At 41.6% G+C, this 14,677-nt stretch overlaps 1 protein-coding gene across 2 annotated transcripts in view; it reads right to left on the reverse strand.

Annotated features, from left to right (window-relative positions):
• Nucleotides 1-14,677, reverse strand: part of LOC139936940 (uncharacterized) — a 46,216-nt gene that overhangs the window by 28,637 nt on the left and 2,902 nt on the right. For both annotated transcript variants that reach the window (XM_071931795.1, XM_071931786.1), the window contains exons 3-8: nucleotides 10,437-14,084; nucleotides 9,559-9,998; nucleotides 9,113-9,174; nucleotides 6,819-6,920; nucleotides 5,804-6,341; nucleotides 5,228-5,534 (exon numbers count right to left, since the gene is read on the reverse strand). In XM_071931795.1, coding sequence (XP_071787896.1) covers nucleotides 5,228-5,534; nucleotides 5,804-6,341; nucleotides 6,819-6,920; nucleotides 9,113-9,174; nucleotides 9,559-9,998; nucleotides 10,437-14,084 — 5,097 coding nt within the window. The remainder of the gene's footprint in view (nucleotides 1-5,227; nucleotides 5,535-5,803; nucleotides 6,342-6,818; nucleotides 6,921-9,112; nucleotides 9,175-9,558; nucleotides 9,999-10,436; nucleotides 14,085-14,677) is intronic.

A 14,677-nucleotide genomic window follows, 5' to 3' on the forward strand; every position in this document is an offset into this window, starting at 1 on the left:
AAAACCTTTTATATCACTACAAAGTATCATCCTTGGCCTTCCTTGAGAAAAAAATGTGTTGCTTTAAATAACACCCTTGTGCTATTTTTGCATTATGCATTACAGTATGTTTTTAGAACTTGCAAAATCGACATTTTTACCCTATTTTTGGACCCCAAAATGTCAACTTGCCAGGGGTCTCAGAAAATTTTCCTTTCGGCTGTGATTAGGGCCAACATTGGTCTTGCAATATCTGGTGTCAAAAACTTGGGCAATTGTATCCTGTTGTGACAGTACTGCCTCAAAACTAGACTTTTTTCCCCAAAACATGAAAAATGCCTTCTTAAGGGTCTTTTCACATAATATCGAAATACGTGTCCAGGGTAAAAAAAGAAAGAATATTTTTCATTTTTGTGTGGATGGTAGGATGGTAGGGACTTGGGGTCCAAATAAACAACATTTACATTTCAAATCATAATATAACACGTTGCCATGGTAACAGTTCATGTGTGTTTAGGCCACTTTAGGCTGATCTTGGGGTATGAAAAACTGTTTTTTTAGTTAATATTTACAACTCCACCCCACCAAAAAACAAAATTATTTCATAAAACCTTTTACATCACTACAAATTACCATCCTTGGCTTTACTTGAGACAAAAAAATATTGCTATAAATTTCACCCTTGTGCTATTTTTAGAACGTGCATTAGAGTATGTTTTTAGAACTTGCAAAATCAACATTTTTACCATATTTTTTGCCCTCATTTTTCATTTTTTTCAGGGGTCTCAGAATATTTTCCTTTCGGTTTTGATCAGGGCCAAAATTTGTCTTTTTTATTTCTGGTAAGAAAAACTTGGCAAGTGTATCCTGATGTTAACAGTACTGTCTCAAAAATAGACTTTTTTCCTCAAACAGAAAAATGCATTTTGAATTGTTTTTTCTTCATATTGAATTTCTAACATTAAAAAGTAATAATTCTATCAATCTTGCAGCTTTTCCTTAGCACTTAGTGGATTACCCAACATTGATCAGGAACTGTTGATGACCTTAATTTTACAATTTGCCCGGCCCAGCCCCAATCATATTTCTTGACATTGCATAAAACAATGTTTTGTGAATAGCGCCTCTTTTTGTGAAAGTGTTCCCTTTCGGTTGTTATTGGTGTTTTCATGTCTTCTGGGTAGAAACACTGTTTATTGTATCGTGTTGTGACTGATCATGCCTTGAGTATAGTAATTTTTCCAAAAACAATGCATGCTTGTTAAAAATCTGGCACTGTTTCCATGCCCTTTGAGTAATGAATACAAAGTTTTTATTTAAACATAATGGTATCCAACCAAACCATAACCAATGCTTTGCCACTGAGAGTTCTTGATTTGGCTATACCTATTGTACAGGTATGATTCCCATTGCAAGTAGAGTGCGATGAGCATTCTTTACAAGTTGTCTTTAATACAGGGCCTACTCTCCTTGGTCCCTACCTGCTACCAAATGTAAAACTTTTCTTAGAGATAGAGATCATAAACAATGTAGTTTCTGTGCTTGCGGCAGATGGTTTGGAGCATCCAATCATGTCCAACACAAACGTGGGAAATTAAAAAGCCCGCTTAAAAGTGTTGGAAAAGTTTGCCAAGATCTTATTAAAAACAATGATACTAACGATTTGCAAGATGAGCGTTAGAGATTATTTAAAAGAAACACGTTGCCTGGGATCGGTTAAGTTGGTCTTTGAAATGCGTTTGTAACCGTTTGTTATAAAATGCATGGTTAGAAAGATGTTTTTGAGTGATACTTGTGTGGATCATTATATTCTACTTTTAAAATATCTTTCTAATCATATGCATTTTTTAATAAACGTTTACAAACGCTTTTCAAATACCAACTCGACCGATCCAAGGCAACGTGTTCCTTTAATGAAACAACATTGAAAGAAGTTGTAAAAACTTGCACCTGCTGAACATAAATAAGTAAGATGAATTTGCAGTGACAAAAGTCTATTCAGGCTAGTTTGATATTTTTTCCATTCACTATCTTACTAATTCATAATTATTATATATGTCTCTGAGAACGATCAACAAAAAACATTGAATTGTTTATCACGTTAAATAAACCAACTCTTTTATTGTTTGCAACAGTACAAATGAAAGGAACCCCACCATAGATGGGGGAACTGCTTACAGAAGGCCAAATCAGGTGAATGGCCATTTAGCCCCGTTAGTCCCTGCACCCCCCGAGTTTGCTGAAATCCAATTTCTCAAGAGTCTTGCAAATTAGTAAATTACTGGAATCATAGTTCAAATTTTAAAAGATAGCCATGGCTTAATGTGTATGCACAATTTTTTACCCTTTCGGTAATATTTGTATAAAAGTTCTCATGGGAACAATAAATGCCTCTCGTTAAACGGCTACGGTAATTTTTATGGCGAATATTTTTGTGCACGGATAAAATGAACACAATAGCTTTTCAAGGCTTTTTTTCTGGCTCAATGCTCATACTGATTAAATGCGAAGGCGTTAATTTTTGACAATATAATAAATGATGAACAGTTTCCTGTTTACTAATGAGCGTTTTATTTTTCGTAAGAGCTAAATTATTTCATCATCACTAGCTTCGACAAGTCAACTGTGAAGGGAGAATTAATAACGATCTATAACAACTAGATATATTAACAAATGCGTAGACCTACTAATGACTATCGAGTTTTCTTTTGATGTTCCTTTTTTTTCTACAAACACAAGCTAGTGAGGTTTCCTCGTACCGCATACAGTGTATCGCTATAATGCGGCTGGGCGGTACAGCGGCTACATGGTTAGATACTTTGGATACAGTACTTGCTCACTTTTAGAGCCTCTTTGTTCTGATTGGGATGAAAATGTTTAGTTTGGTAGCGGGCAGGGGACCAAGAAGACTGTTATAAGGCCATGTAAAGACAAGAACAGTAAAGCTTGCTCATCGCACTACTTCTCTTCTTGCAATGTGAATCATACCTGTACAACTAGGTAAAGTAGTTATGACAAAACAAAAACTCAGTGGTTTAAAGAGCATGGAAACAGTGCCATATTCTTTTAACAAGCATGCCTGTTTTTGTTTTTTATCAATTCAAACTAAGGGATAACTTCAAATGCATTTTTATTGTTTTTGGAAAAATTACCATTTTTGAGGCAGAAGTGTCACAACAGGATACAATAAACCAAAGTGTTTCTCCCCAGTAGACATGCAAACCATAATGATAGCCCAATCAAAACAAAAAGGGAAATATTCCGAGAATCAATAAAACATTAAAGACAGTACAAACTTTCTTGATGTGCAAGGGGAATTAAAAAATGTGACTTTCAAATAAGAGGCGCTGTTCACAAAACTGTTATTTTATTTTATGCAATGTCAAGAAATATGATTGGGCCAGGGCCGGGGTGGGGCAAATTATAAGATTTAGGTCATCAACAAGTCCTGATCAATGTTTGGTAATGCACTAAACCTACAAAGTGCTTATAAAAAGTTGCCAGATTGATGGAATTATAGCTAACTTCTTCATGTTATAAATTCAAAATGAAGCAAATATTTCAAAATGCATTTCTCTATGTTTTCGGGGAAAAGGGTCTATTTTTGAGACAGTTCTGTTACATCAGGATACAATTGCCCGACTTTTTCTTACCAGAAATAAAAAGACAAATTATGGCCTTGATCAAAACCGAAAGGAAAATATTCTGAGACCCCTGAAAAAATGGAATTGTGAGGGCAAAAAATATGGTAAAAATGTTGATTTTGCAAGCTCTAAAAACATACTGTAACGCACGTTCTTAAAATAGCACAAGGGTGAAATTTATAGCAATATTTTTTTGTCTCAAGTAAAGCCAAGGATGATACTTTGTATTGATGTAAAAGGTTTTATGAAATATTTTTGTTTTTTGGTGGGGTGGAGTTGTAAATGTTAACTTTTAATAAAACAGTTTTTCATTCCCCAATATCGGCCCAAAGTGGCCTAAACACAAATGAACTGTTACCATGGTAACGTGTTATATTATGATTTGAAATGTTAATGTTGTTTATTTGCACCCCAAGTCCCTACCATCCACAAAGTATAAAACAAATATTCCTTTTCTTTTACCATGGACACAAATGTCGATATTATGTGAAAAGACCCTTAAAAAGGCATTTATCATGTTTTGGGGAAAAAAGTCTAGTTTTGAGGCAGTACTGGCCCAACAGGATACAATTGCCCAAGTTTTTGACACCAGATATGGAAAGACCAATGTTGGTCCTAATCACAGACGAAAGGAAAATTTTCTGAGACCCCTGGCAAGTTGACATTTTGGGGTCCAAAAATAGGGTAAAAATGTCGATTTTGCAAGTTCTAAAAACATACTGTAATGCATGATGCAAAAATAGCACAAGGGTGATATTTAAAGCAATAATTTTTTTTCTCAAGGAAGGCCAAAGATGATACTTTGTAGTGATATAACAGGTTTTTTGAATTAATATGGCATGTTGGTGGGGTGGAGTTGTAAATATGAGCTAAAAACCAGTTTTTCAGACCCCAAAATCGACCTAAAATGGCAAAAAATTAAAATGAGCCGTAACCATGGCAACGGGCTATATATAGAATTGAAAATGCAATTTTGTTTACTTGCACCCCAAGGCCCTTCCACCTACAAAGTATAAAAAAAATTCATTTTTTGACCGTGAGCAACTATGTCAACTATTTACCTGAACTGACTCTTAAGCACTGTTGTGAAATCAACAGACTACCTCGGGCGGGATTTGATCCCATGACTCTTGCCATTCTAGAGCAAACAGACAACCACTAGACCATTAAGCTTGCCCGGTACTTAAGAGGCAGTTCAAGTTTTATACTTAACCCTTTACAGACCATAGCAGCTGCAAGCGGCTTGAACCAAAATGCCCAGAGTGGCGGCAATATTTGACCGATGTTTGCTCAAATAATGGGGTAAAAACACCATTCAGCCTCTTGGCTGCAATGTTTGATTTTTAATAAACCAATAATTATAATAATAATAAATAAAAAGAAAAGGTTTTGGACATGGGATTCCCATGTTAACATAGAATTTTCAACTCAAAAACAAACCATGTACATCTGTCTCTTACTTATCAATTTCACCTGAAAATAAATGTGCACAAAAACTACAAGATTAGCAACGTCTGGACATATGGTGATGATTGTACAGAAATGAATGATCTCTAAACTGTTAAGCATTGGGTATTGCAAGAAGTTAGATAGCAATGTTATACCTTGATGAGTTTAGCGACATACGACTTCCCACTACCAGGCGGCCCTCTGAGGATGATCACCACCTTCTTGGGGCGACTCTTCCGTCCTGGATTCTTCAGGAGATCCTCGATCAAGACAGTCTCCGGTTTGGGTTCCTCTACAGGAGGTTTGGGTGGAGGAGGAGGAAGAACAGAAGGGGGTGGAGGTGGCTGTATATTTATAGGTAACGCCGGTGGGGGTTGCTGAGGGGGAGGTCCGTCATGTCCGCCATACGGACTGTCGTAACCACCTTGTATGGTTGTTGGGTAGCTTGTGGACATAAAGCGACTGGTAAGGAATGAAAATAAATAATATTTAATAATAAAACTTATAAAGCGCACTTTCTAATAAAGGCACTCATTAGATATAGGAGCCGTGCCTTGATTGGAAAGGTCATGGCATCAAATGATATTCAACTAAAGATCTAATTCTGTGTGTCACACAGAACATCACAAGTGACCCTAGAAACATTTCAGAATTCCGGGTAATAAATGGTGAAAAGAGTGTAATTCATACAATAGACATGATAGAGTAATCACAATGAGTCTCAATCTCACCTTTCTTCAGATTCAAAAGGATCGCTTCTGTAATCCTCCTGATTGTACTGCCTAGACTCAACACCAAGATGTCCCATATCCTTCCCATACTCTCCATGCCGATCCCGACCCTGATCCCGACCCTGATCCCGATCATCTCGATCCCGTTCGTGTTGTCCCTCCTGCCTCCATCTCGGATTCCTATCCTGCTGTCTCTGGTCAGTGTCAAAGTTACCCGGCTCTCTTTCATATCGTCTGTCTTCTTGACCGCGCCCTCGATTAAACTGTTCTGCTCTGTCGAACCGCTCCATGTCCATCCTCTCCTGGTCTCCGCCGAATCGGTCTGGCTCTTGATGGAACCCCTTTGGTCCTGGCTCTTGAAGGAACCCTTTTGGTCCCTGATCGAAGTTCCCTGCTTTGAACTGTTCCCTTGGTGGTTGCATCTCACGATCCCGTTCGTCAAACCTAGCTTGAGCACCTTCATAATGACCAGGATTCATAGCGGGTCTTCTCATATCACTGTCGCCGTAGCTGTCAGCAGGTCTCTCAACCTCTGGAGCTATGTAAGCAATCACACAAATACAAAGATAACACAGCTGGTATCATTTCTGAGAGAATAACAGAGTGGTGACAAGGTCTTTAATAGAAGTTTACGACCAGCAAATAATCTGAACAAGACTGGCAGTTTGTGACTGTGCGATGAAAGATTGAGTCGATGGTGAGGCTCTTTATTGCATGGCCATTCATCATTTCTGGATGTAAAGCAAAGGACTAAATCACTATTCAAGTCAAGAACCCATTGAGAGAAGAGAAGGGAGCAAGTTTTAGTTTAAAATGTGGGAGGGAAAACCCAAGACACTTATTCCAAGGAATACCTATGCAATAAAGTAGGGACTGTAAACCCAATCAACATGGATCCCTGATGGGATTTGAGCTGAGACAAAAAAGATGGAAGGTGAGGAAAAATAACACTACACCAACCCGATCACCAGGGTTTGAGGCCCTGCTCTGTTCCGATTATAATGTTGATACTTACCAGTACGAGTACGTGGTGGACTGCTGCCTCCTTGCCCATGACCATAATCAAAACTCGCCACCTTTTTCTCTTCCCTGACTGGAGCTGGGGGTCTTGGGTCGTCTGAAAATTAAGCACCAATTGGAGAAATGAGGAGGTATGGATTCATCATGTAGTTTAAGCAGCTTTGGAAAAATAAACAGGTTAATACTACTAATATCTATGGTGGCCCTGAAGGGACATCGCATATCGCAAACGTGTGCGCATACGTATGCAATGTCGTAAAAACAATTCGCAAATATGTGCGCACACGTATGCAATGTCGTGAAACAATTCGCAAATATGTGCGCACACGTATGCAATGTCGTGAAACAATTCGCGAATATGTGCGCATACGTATGCAATGTCGTGAAACAATTCGCGAATATGTGCGCACACGTCTGCGAATATTATTTGCGATGTCGTGAATTTTATTGCATACCATGTTGCATACCTTTGAATAAAATGTCTAATGATCTGGGGGGTTTCTTTCCAACAGTGAGATAAGCGGTAGTCATTGCAGCAGTAGTCTTTGTTGTGAGGCAAGCGAGGCGTGTGGTCGTCCTTGGCCTGGTGCCAAGTTCCTGGGTATACACATGCTTTACAGAGGGAGCCTGCTGTAGCGCCAAAGTACTCCCTAGATCGGTAACAAATTATCCACAACTATGACATCATCCTAATGGTATGCAACATGGTATGCAATAAAATTCACGACATTGCAAAACAAATCGCACTCGTGTGCGCACATATTCACGATTTGGTTCACGAAATTGCATACGTGTGCGCACATATTCACGATTTGGTTCACGAGATTGCATACGTGTGCGCACATATTCGCGATTTGTTTCACGAGATTGCATACGTGTGCGCACATATTCGCGAATTGTTTCACGACATTGCATACGTGTGCGCACATATTCGCGAATTGTTTCACGATATTGTATACGTGTGCGCATATATTCGCGATTTGTTTCACGACATTGCATACGTGTGCGCACACGTTTGCGTTATGCGATGTCCCTTCGGGGCCACCATAAATATCAATATCAGATTTAAGGCACTACATGGCGAGGTATCAATGTATATTCGATTTGCAGTGGTGGTCCATCATGTGTACATCTGCTCTGCTGTGTAGATTTCTTTGGGAACTAGGTCTTGCTTTTTATTCTTCTGCTGCGGAGTAGGTTTTGGAATTCAGGAGACTAGTTAGTTCCGAAAAGAATTGTCCTCCTTATTAACTACTACCCGGGCAGTTCGTAGGAAATCGATTGGGACTTCTTGTTGTTAACTCCACTGCCATGGAGTGAGTTCTTAATTGGTCTCAACGTTTTGACTAGCCTGCTGTAGTCTTCATCATTTTAATAATCTGCAGTTCTTATAAACTGTTTCTGTTTGCCCAATGAACATCTAATCCTTTTAACTGTGGGAAAACACAGCCAAGTTTGAATTACGAGACCCATTCATTCAGCACCTTTGTAAGGTTTGGAGGGTGATGCAGCAAATTCTTTAGCCAACCATGCTAGAAAACACCCGGGCAAAAACAGGGGCTTAAAGCTTAGGAACCCAATGAACCATAGAGCTATATATATTGACTAGAGCGCTAACACCCCGTTATACGGTTTTGAAGCTGTGTGGGCGCATCCATGTTTATGTACAAACCAATACAAAAGGTTAAAATTTTGTACGGCAATTGTACAGATATTTGCATGATAGTGCGTTTGTTCTTTTCCAAGTGTCATCGAACCAAAAAATGCAGAAAAAGTGAACGCACAACCTGCTGATGAGCGTACAAACTGCAAGCGTAATGTGCGTCTTATTTAAAAGGCGCGTATACTTTTTTTAGTACGTCAATCAAGTCGAACTAATGCGGACGTACGCGAATGGGCAGTCACTACATAAGGGCACACGCCGAATGTAAAAAAAATGGCGGCAATGTGCAGTCACGCAACACATCTAACATGTCTGCGCCCAGGGTGGCTTCAAAACGCAGAGCAAGTTAGCGCTCTAGTCAATATAAATAATATATATTGATACCTCACCATGCAATGCCTCAAATCTTATATACAATATATATATAGCTCTATGCAATGAACAGAGGGGCCCACTTTGCGTGAAAAACAAGTAGAAAATATAATTAGATGTTGCAAACTGCTTACCAAACAAAAGGACCTATGGTATAAATGCACAAAGAAAGACTCACCATGGGTCGAAATGTCAGGCCATCAACAAATTTTTGCAAAAATAAGACCAGAATAAATACACATTATTATTCTTACCCATGTAGCGGGGGTAGTCAGGCTCGGGAGGTCTGTCAGCGTATCCTCTCCCAGGGTCCCGCCTGTCAAAGATAATACAATGATGTTATACTTAAGTACAAAGATTTGCTGTTGTTGAGTAGACTTGGCTAATAACCAGCAGCCAAGGTTTTTTAATGTTTCTTAAACCACCAAATAAAAACTAGAAACTTATTATTAAAGAAAGTGGTTAAATCTTGGAGTCAATTTTCCTAGAAAGCTACGGCTTCAAACATTTTTAAAGCTGCTCCCTTTTCAACATTTGTTTCTATACAATCCATGTCTAATGATTAAAGACCAATTCTATTTCATAAACTTAATATTTTAATCACTTTTCTGTTAAAATCCTGAAAAAGAGTCGAAATTCAACCACTATTTGACAGACAGTTGAAACATTACAGTAAAATAAAAATAAAAATATAATTTACCGATCTATATCATAAGCCCTCCGTCTGTCAATGCCAAGCTCCATGTCCAATCTCTCCTCGATGTTTCGCAGTCGTTCCAATCTAGCCCTCTCATCGTACTCCCATGAACTGGCAGTCGATCTTTTCCTATAGGGTTCATCGTCATAAGGATCCATGTGGTAGGGATCATCAGGATATCCACCCAAATCTCTTCTGCCACCCCGTTCCGAGAAGCCGCCCCGTTCACCAAAGCCGCCTCTTCGATTGGACAATGCTGGGAAGGGTTCCTCATCCCTGTAACGTCGTTCCACTGAATGTAATCTTGGCTCCTCGCCTGGGCGTTTGTATCTGTCCGGACCGGGCCAGCCGTCTCTATCTCGATCCGGTATCTCTCGCTCCAAGAGTCTATCTCTTTCAAGAGTATCTGGTGGGCCTCTCGGTTCACTTGAGCGGCGATCACCCTGAAATGTAGGGAATTATGTAGAAGCTTAAAGTGAAATTGCAGTCGTCCAAATCTTTAACGCAAATTTTCAATTTTCCTTCCACTGTAGTCACTGCCCTTTCTGCATCTTGGTATTCTTTCAAGCTTGTGTTACACAGATTTGGAAAAAGGGGCAATGTTTTCATCTTTTGTTATCAGATTTTTGCCATCATTCACTGACATCGCTGTAAACATCCGACAAAATGTTAAAATTATTCAATTTGTCCAGCTACACATCTGATTAGTGTGTACGACCTAGTTTTAATTTTGACAAAATTCATACACATTTGGAAAAATGTTTAAGCACTGCGGGTGCGCACGCTGCATATGCAGTGAATACGCAGCAAGTTTGAAACGGCCTTAAGTCTGCTAATGGGGGGGGGGGGGGGGGAGGGAACCTGAACAAATTGAGGCTTACCAGTGACATTTCTGAAGGTGGTGGACCTCCTCCCATTCCTGCTGGAAGGAGTTTACTCTGCTGCTCTCGAATCATCTTCAGATCATGTGCAGCTTTTCGAATGATATCGTGCTCTAGGTCACTTAGCTCTTGAACTGTAGAGGGTGTTGTTTCAGTAGGAGCTCCCGAAGTACTAGCTTCAGTACGAGGCAGACTGGTACGAGGCAGACTGGTACGAGGCAGACTGGTACGAGGTACTGGCGATAAGGATTTTCGGGGCGAGTTGGTCCTGTAGCTTTTGGGTAAATTTGACTCCCTCCCCCTCAGTCTTTCTGGTCTTTCGGGTAACTCTTTTCGGTCACGATTGTCAGGTTTTGGTGGACCTCTATATGGACTCCTATCTCGACCACGCTCATTGCGATAAGAGCGAGCTTGATCTCGGCCTCTATAACGAAATCGCTCTAAGCTACGATCTCGACTTCGATTTCTGCCACCAACTCGACCTCTGCTTCTACTTCTGCTTCGACGACTGCTGTTCTTTCTAGGACTCCTGTTCCTGCTCCGACTTCTGTTCTTGCTGCGACTTCTGTTCCTGCTGCGACTTCTGTTTTTGCTGCGACTTCGGTTCCTGCTGCGACTTCGGTTCCTACTTCTACTACGATCCCTGCTACGACTAGGGTTCTTGCTCTTGCTTTTGCTTCTGCTTCGACTTTTCTTACGACTTTTGTTTTTATCAGGACTTGTGCTCCTACTTCGGCTCTTGCTTTTACTTTTGGACCTACGGCGGTAGCGATCACGATTTCGAAGTGGAAAGACTGCGTTATCCTTCCTTCTGTTCATCTTCACATATGACTGCTCTGTATTCTGTGAATCCTCTCCAAGATTCAGAAAGTTGTATTTATTCTTGACTTCTGCACTAATTACTTTCTTCAAAGCAGATTTGGTTTCATCTGTTTTGGTAGTCGCTGACTGTCCTTCATCCACATCTACATCAATTACTTTGTTTTGCGCAACACCCAAGGATTGGTCTTGTTCCTCTTTGTTAGTTTTGTCTTGACTAATTTCACTTGCTTTCTTCGGCATCAGTGATGACAGCTTTGATGCGTTTTCTTTAACGACAGGCAAAGATTGGTCCTTTTTGATGGCTTGCATGCTGACTAACTTTGGTTTAATGACAATAGGTGCATCCTTTTTGACAGATGGATACTTTTTTGTTGCAGCAGATTTCTTTTCACCATCAGACTCAGAACCTGGTGGCCAAGCTGTTATTTTATCCGGCTCTTCACAACTTTCCTCCTTGGTTTTTAAATCTTTCTCAGCCTCTTCCACTTCTGGAACTATCTTTGGTGGTGGACCGATCTTTGGTGGTGTGAAAAAATCAACACCAGGTGGAGCAATCTCATCATATCTTTTCTTCTCCTTGACTTTTCTTTCGTCCGCATCTTTCTTTCCGAAGAGCGGAAAGTCTTGGGAATTTCTTCCATGTGTCGGCACTCCTTGATGTTCATTGCTTTCAGATCCACTTGTACCAAGACCAGTATGGCTGGTTTGCATGTGTGCAGGTCCCATTCCATGTGGAATCTGCTGTCCCCCCATGTTAGTGCCTTGCATTACAGCACCTTGTTTATTCATTGCATGATCACCCCTCATCTGTAAATTCATCATCTGCTGATCTTGACTGCCCATGTCTCCCACCCCTCGTCCTAGATCGCCTCCCATGCCTGAACTTGGTGCTTCGGGTGCCACTGGTACAGGATGTCTTCTGGGATCTCTTGAACCAATTTCCCTCTGATCCATTCCAGGCCCAAACTGGCCGACACCATGACCACCTAAACCACTTCCTTGTGTACCCATGTTTCCAGAGCCTCTCGGACCCATACTACCAGGACCTCTTGCCATCATATCACCAGGTCCTCCAGGTCCCATTCCGCCCGGTCCCATTCCAACAGGACCTCCAGGTCTCATTCCATCAAGTCCTCCAGGTCCCATTCCGCCAGAATCTCCAGGTCCGATTCCTCTGGGAACTCCAGGTCCCATTCCCCTAGGACCTCCAGGTCCCATTCCCCTAGGACCTCCAGGTCCCATTCCCCTAGGACCTCCGGGTCCCATTCCCCTAGGGCCTCCGGGTCCCATTCCACCAGGACCTCCAAGTCCAATACCACCAGGACCTCTAGGTCCCATTCCACCAGAAATTCCAGGTCCCATTCTGCCAGTACCATCAGGTTCCATTCTGCCAGCCCCTTCAGGTCCCATTCCACTAGGACCTGCGGGTCCAATACCGCCAGAGACTCTAGGTCCCATACCCTCAGGACCCCTTGAACCCACTCCACCTTGACCTCGAGAACCCATTCCAACAGGACCATCAGGACCCATTCTACCTGGACCGCATGGCCCTGATCCACCAAGACCCCTATGCCCCATTCCATCAGGACCCCTTGGCCCCATTTCTTCGGGTCCCCTTCCTCTCATTCCATCTGGAAACCTTGGTTCCATTTCATTTGGGCCTCTCTGACCTGAAACTTGGGGACCTCTGGAACCCATTTTTCTTGGATCTCTTGGTCTGTTTCCACCAGGAACCCTTGGCCCAGGTCCATTGTAAACCTGTGTGGCCCCCGGACCCATATCATCGTGACCTATTGGTCCCGAACCTCCTTGAAATGACTCCTCTCGACCTCTCATTCTTGGATCTCTCTGACCACTGCTTTCACGACCACTTTGACCTTGATTTCCCCTAGAACCTCTTGGGCCAAAATCTGAGTTATTTTTCGGTCCAAATCCAGGTCCCATTCGTTGATTCATACCATCACCAGGACCCATTCCTGAACCCATTCCTGGACCCATTCCTTGACCAATTCCTTGACCCATTCCTGGACCCATTCCTGGACCCATTCCTGGACCCATTCCTGGACCCATTCCTGGACCCATTCCTGGACCCATTCCTGGACCTATTCCTGGACCCATTTCTGGACCCATTCCTGGACCCATTCCTGGACCCATTCCTGGACCCATTCCTGGACCCATGCCTGGACCCATTCCTGGACCCATTCCTGGACCCATGCCTGGACCCATTCCTGGACCCATTTCTGGACCCATTCCTGGACCCATTCCTGGACCCATGCCTGGACCCATTCCTGGACCCATTCCTGGACCCATTCTTGGACCCATTCCTTGACCCATTCCTGGACCCATTCCTGGACCCATGCCTTGACCCATTCCTGGTCCTATTCCTGGTCCCATTCCTTGACCTATTCCTGGACCCATGTTAGGACCTACGCTTTGACTCATACCATCACCAGGACCCATTTCCGAACCCATTCCAGGACCCATTCCTTGACCCATCCCTGGGCCCATTCCTTGACCCATGCCAGGTCCCACTCCTGGTCCCATTCCTTGACCTTGCTCATTTCCTCTGCCTCTTCTGTTATTCAATGTCTCAGTTGGGAGAGGAATTCCAAATGAATTCATTTCGTCTTCTTTCACAACAATTTGCTGCTGAATATCCTGAAGAGAATTTTCCATTTTGGTTTGCCAGCTTTTCCATTGTTCCAGATAAGTTTTAAACTGGTCTTTATTTGGATGGGTCATGTGATCTTCTTTCCATTTCTTGAATTGCCTCTCCCAGTTTTGAAGTTGGTCGTTGAAGTCATTTCTTCTACTCCTCAAGGCCAACTGAAAAAAACATAATCAAACAAATGTGACCAATAATTGCATTTCATCAACATCGACACACACAGGGATCATTGTGAATGTGTAAGAACACTTACCATAATGTAAAGAAATTGCAATGTTTTAATTGAGAAGATGAGTAAAACATCGCTCCTGTTTTTACAATTTTTTTTGTTTGTATTTCTTTGATTTTTCCTAAAAGCCTAGCTGCAGGTTTTCTTTCTTTTTAAACACAAGAATGGACTGCTAGTCTTCGTTATCTCACTTTTTGGCATGCTAGAATACTTAATGCAAGAACCAGTGAATGCCAGAGGACGCTTTCTTATTAAAGGCAGTGGACACTATTGGTAATTACTCAAAATAATTATTAGCATAAAACGTTACTTGGTGACGAGTAATGGGGAGAGGTTGATGGTATAAAACAATGTGAGAAACGGCTCCCTCTGAAGTGACTTAGTTTTCGAGAAAGAAGTAATTTTCCCAGATTTGATTTCGAGACCTCAGATTTAGAATTTGAGGTCTCGAAATCAACCATCTAAACGCACACAACTTCGTGTGACAAGTTGAAATACGCCAAGTGGGCAGACTGGTTTTTG

This window comes from Asterias amurensis, chromosome 1 (genome assembly GCF_032118995.1).
Source record: "Asterias amurensis chromosome 1, ASM3211899v1".
Classification (NCBI taxonomy): domain Eukaryota; kingdom Metazoa; phylum Echinodermata; class Asteroidea; order Forcipulatida; family Asteriidae; genus Asterias; species Asterias amurensis.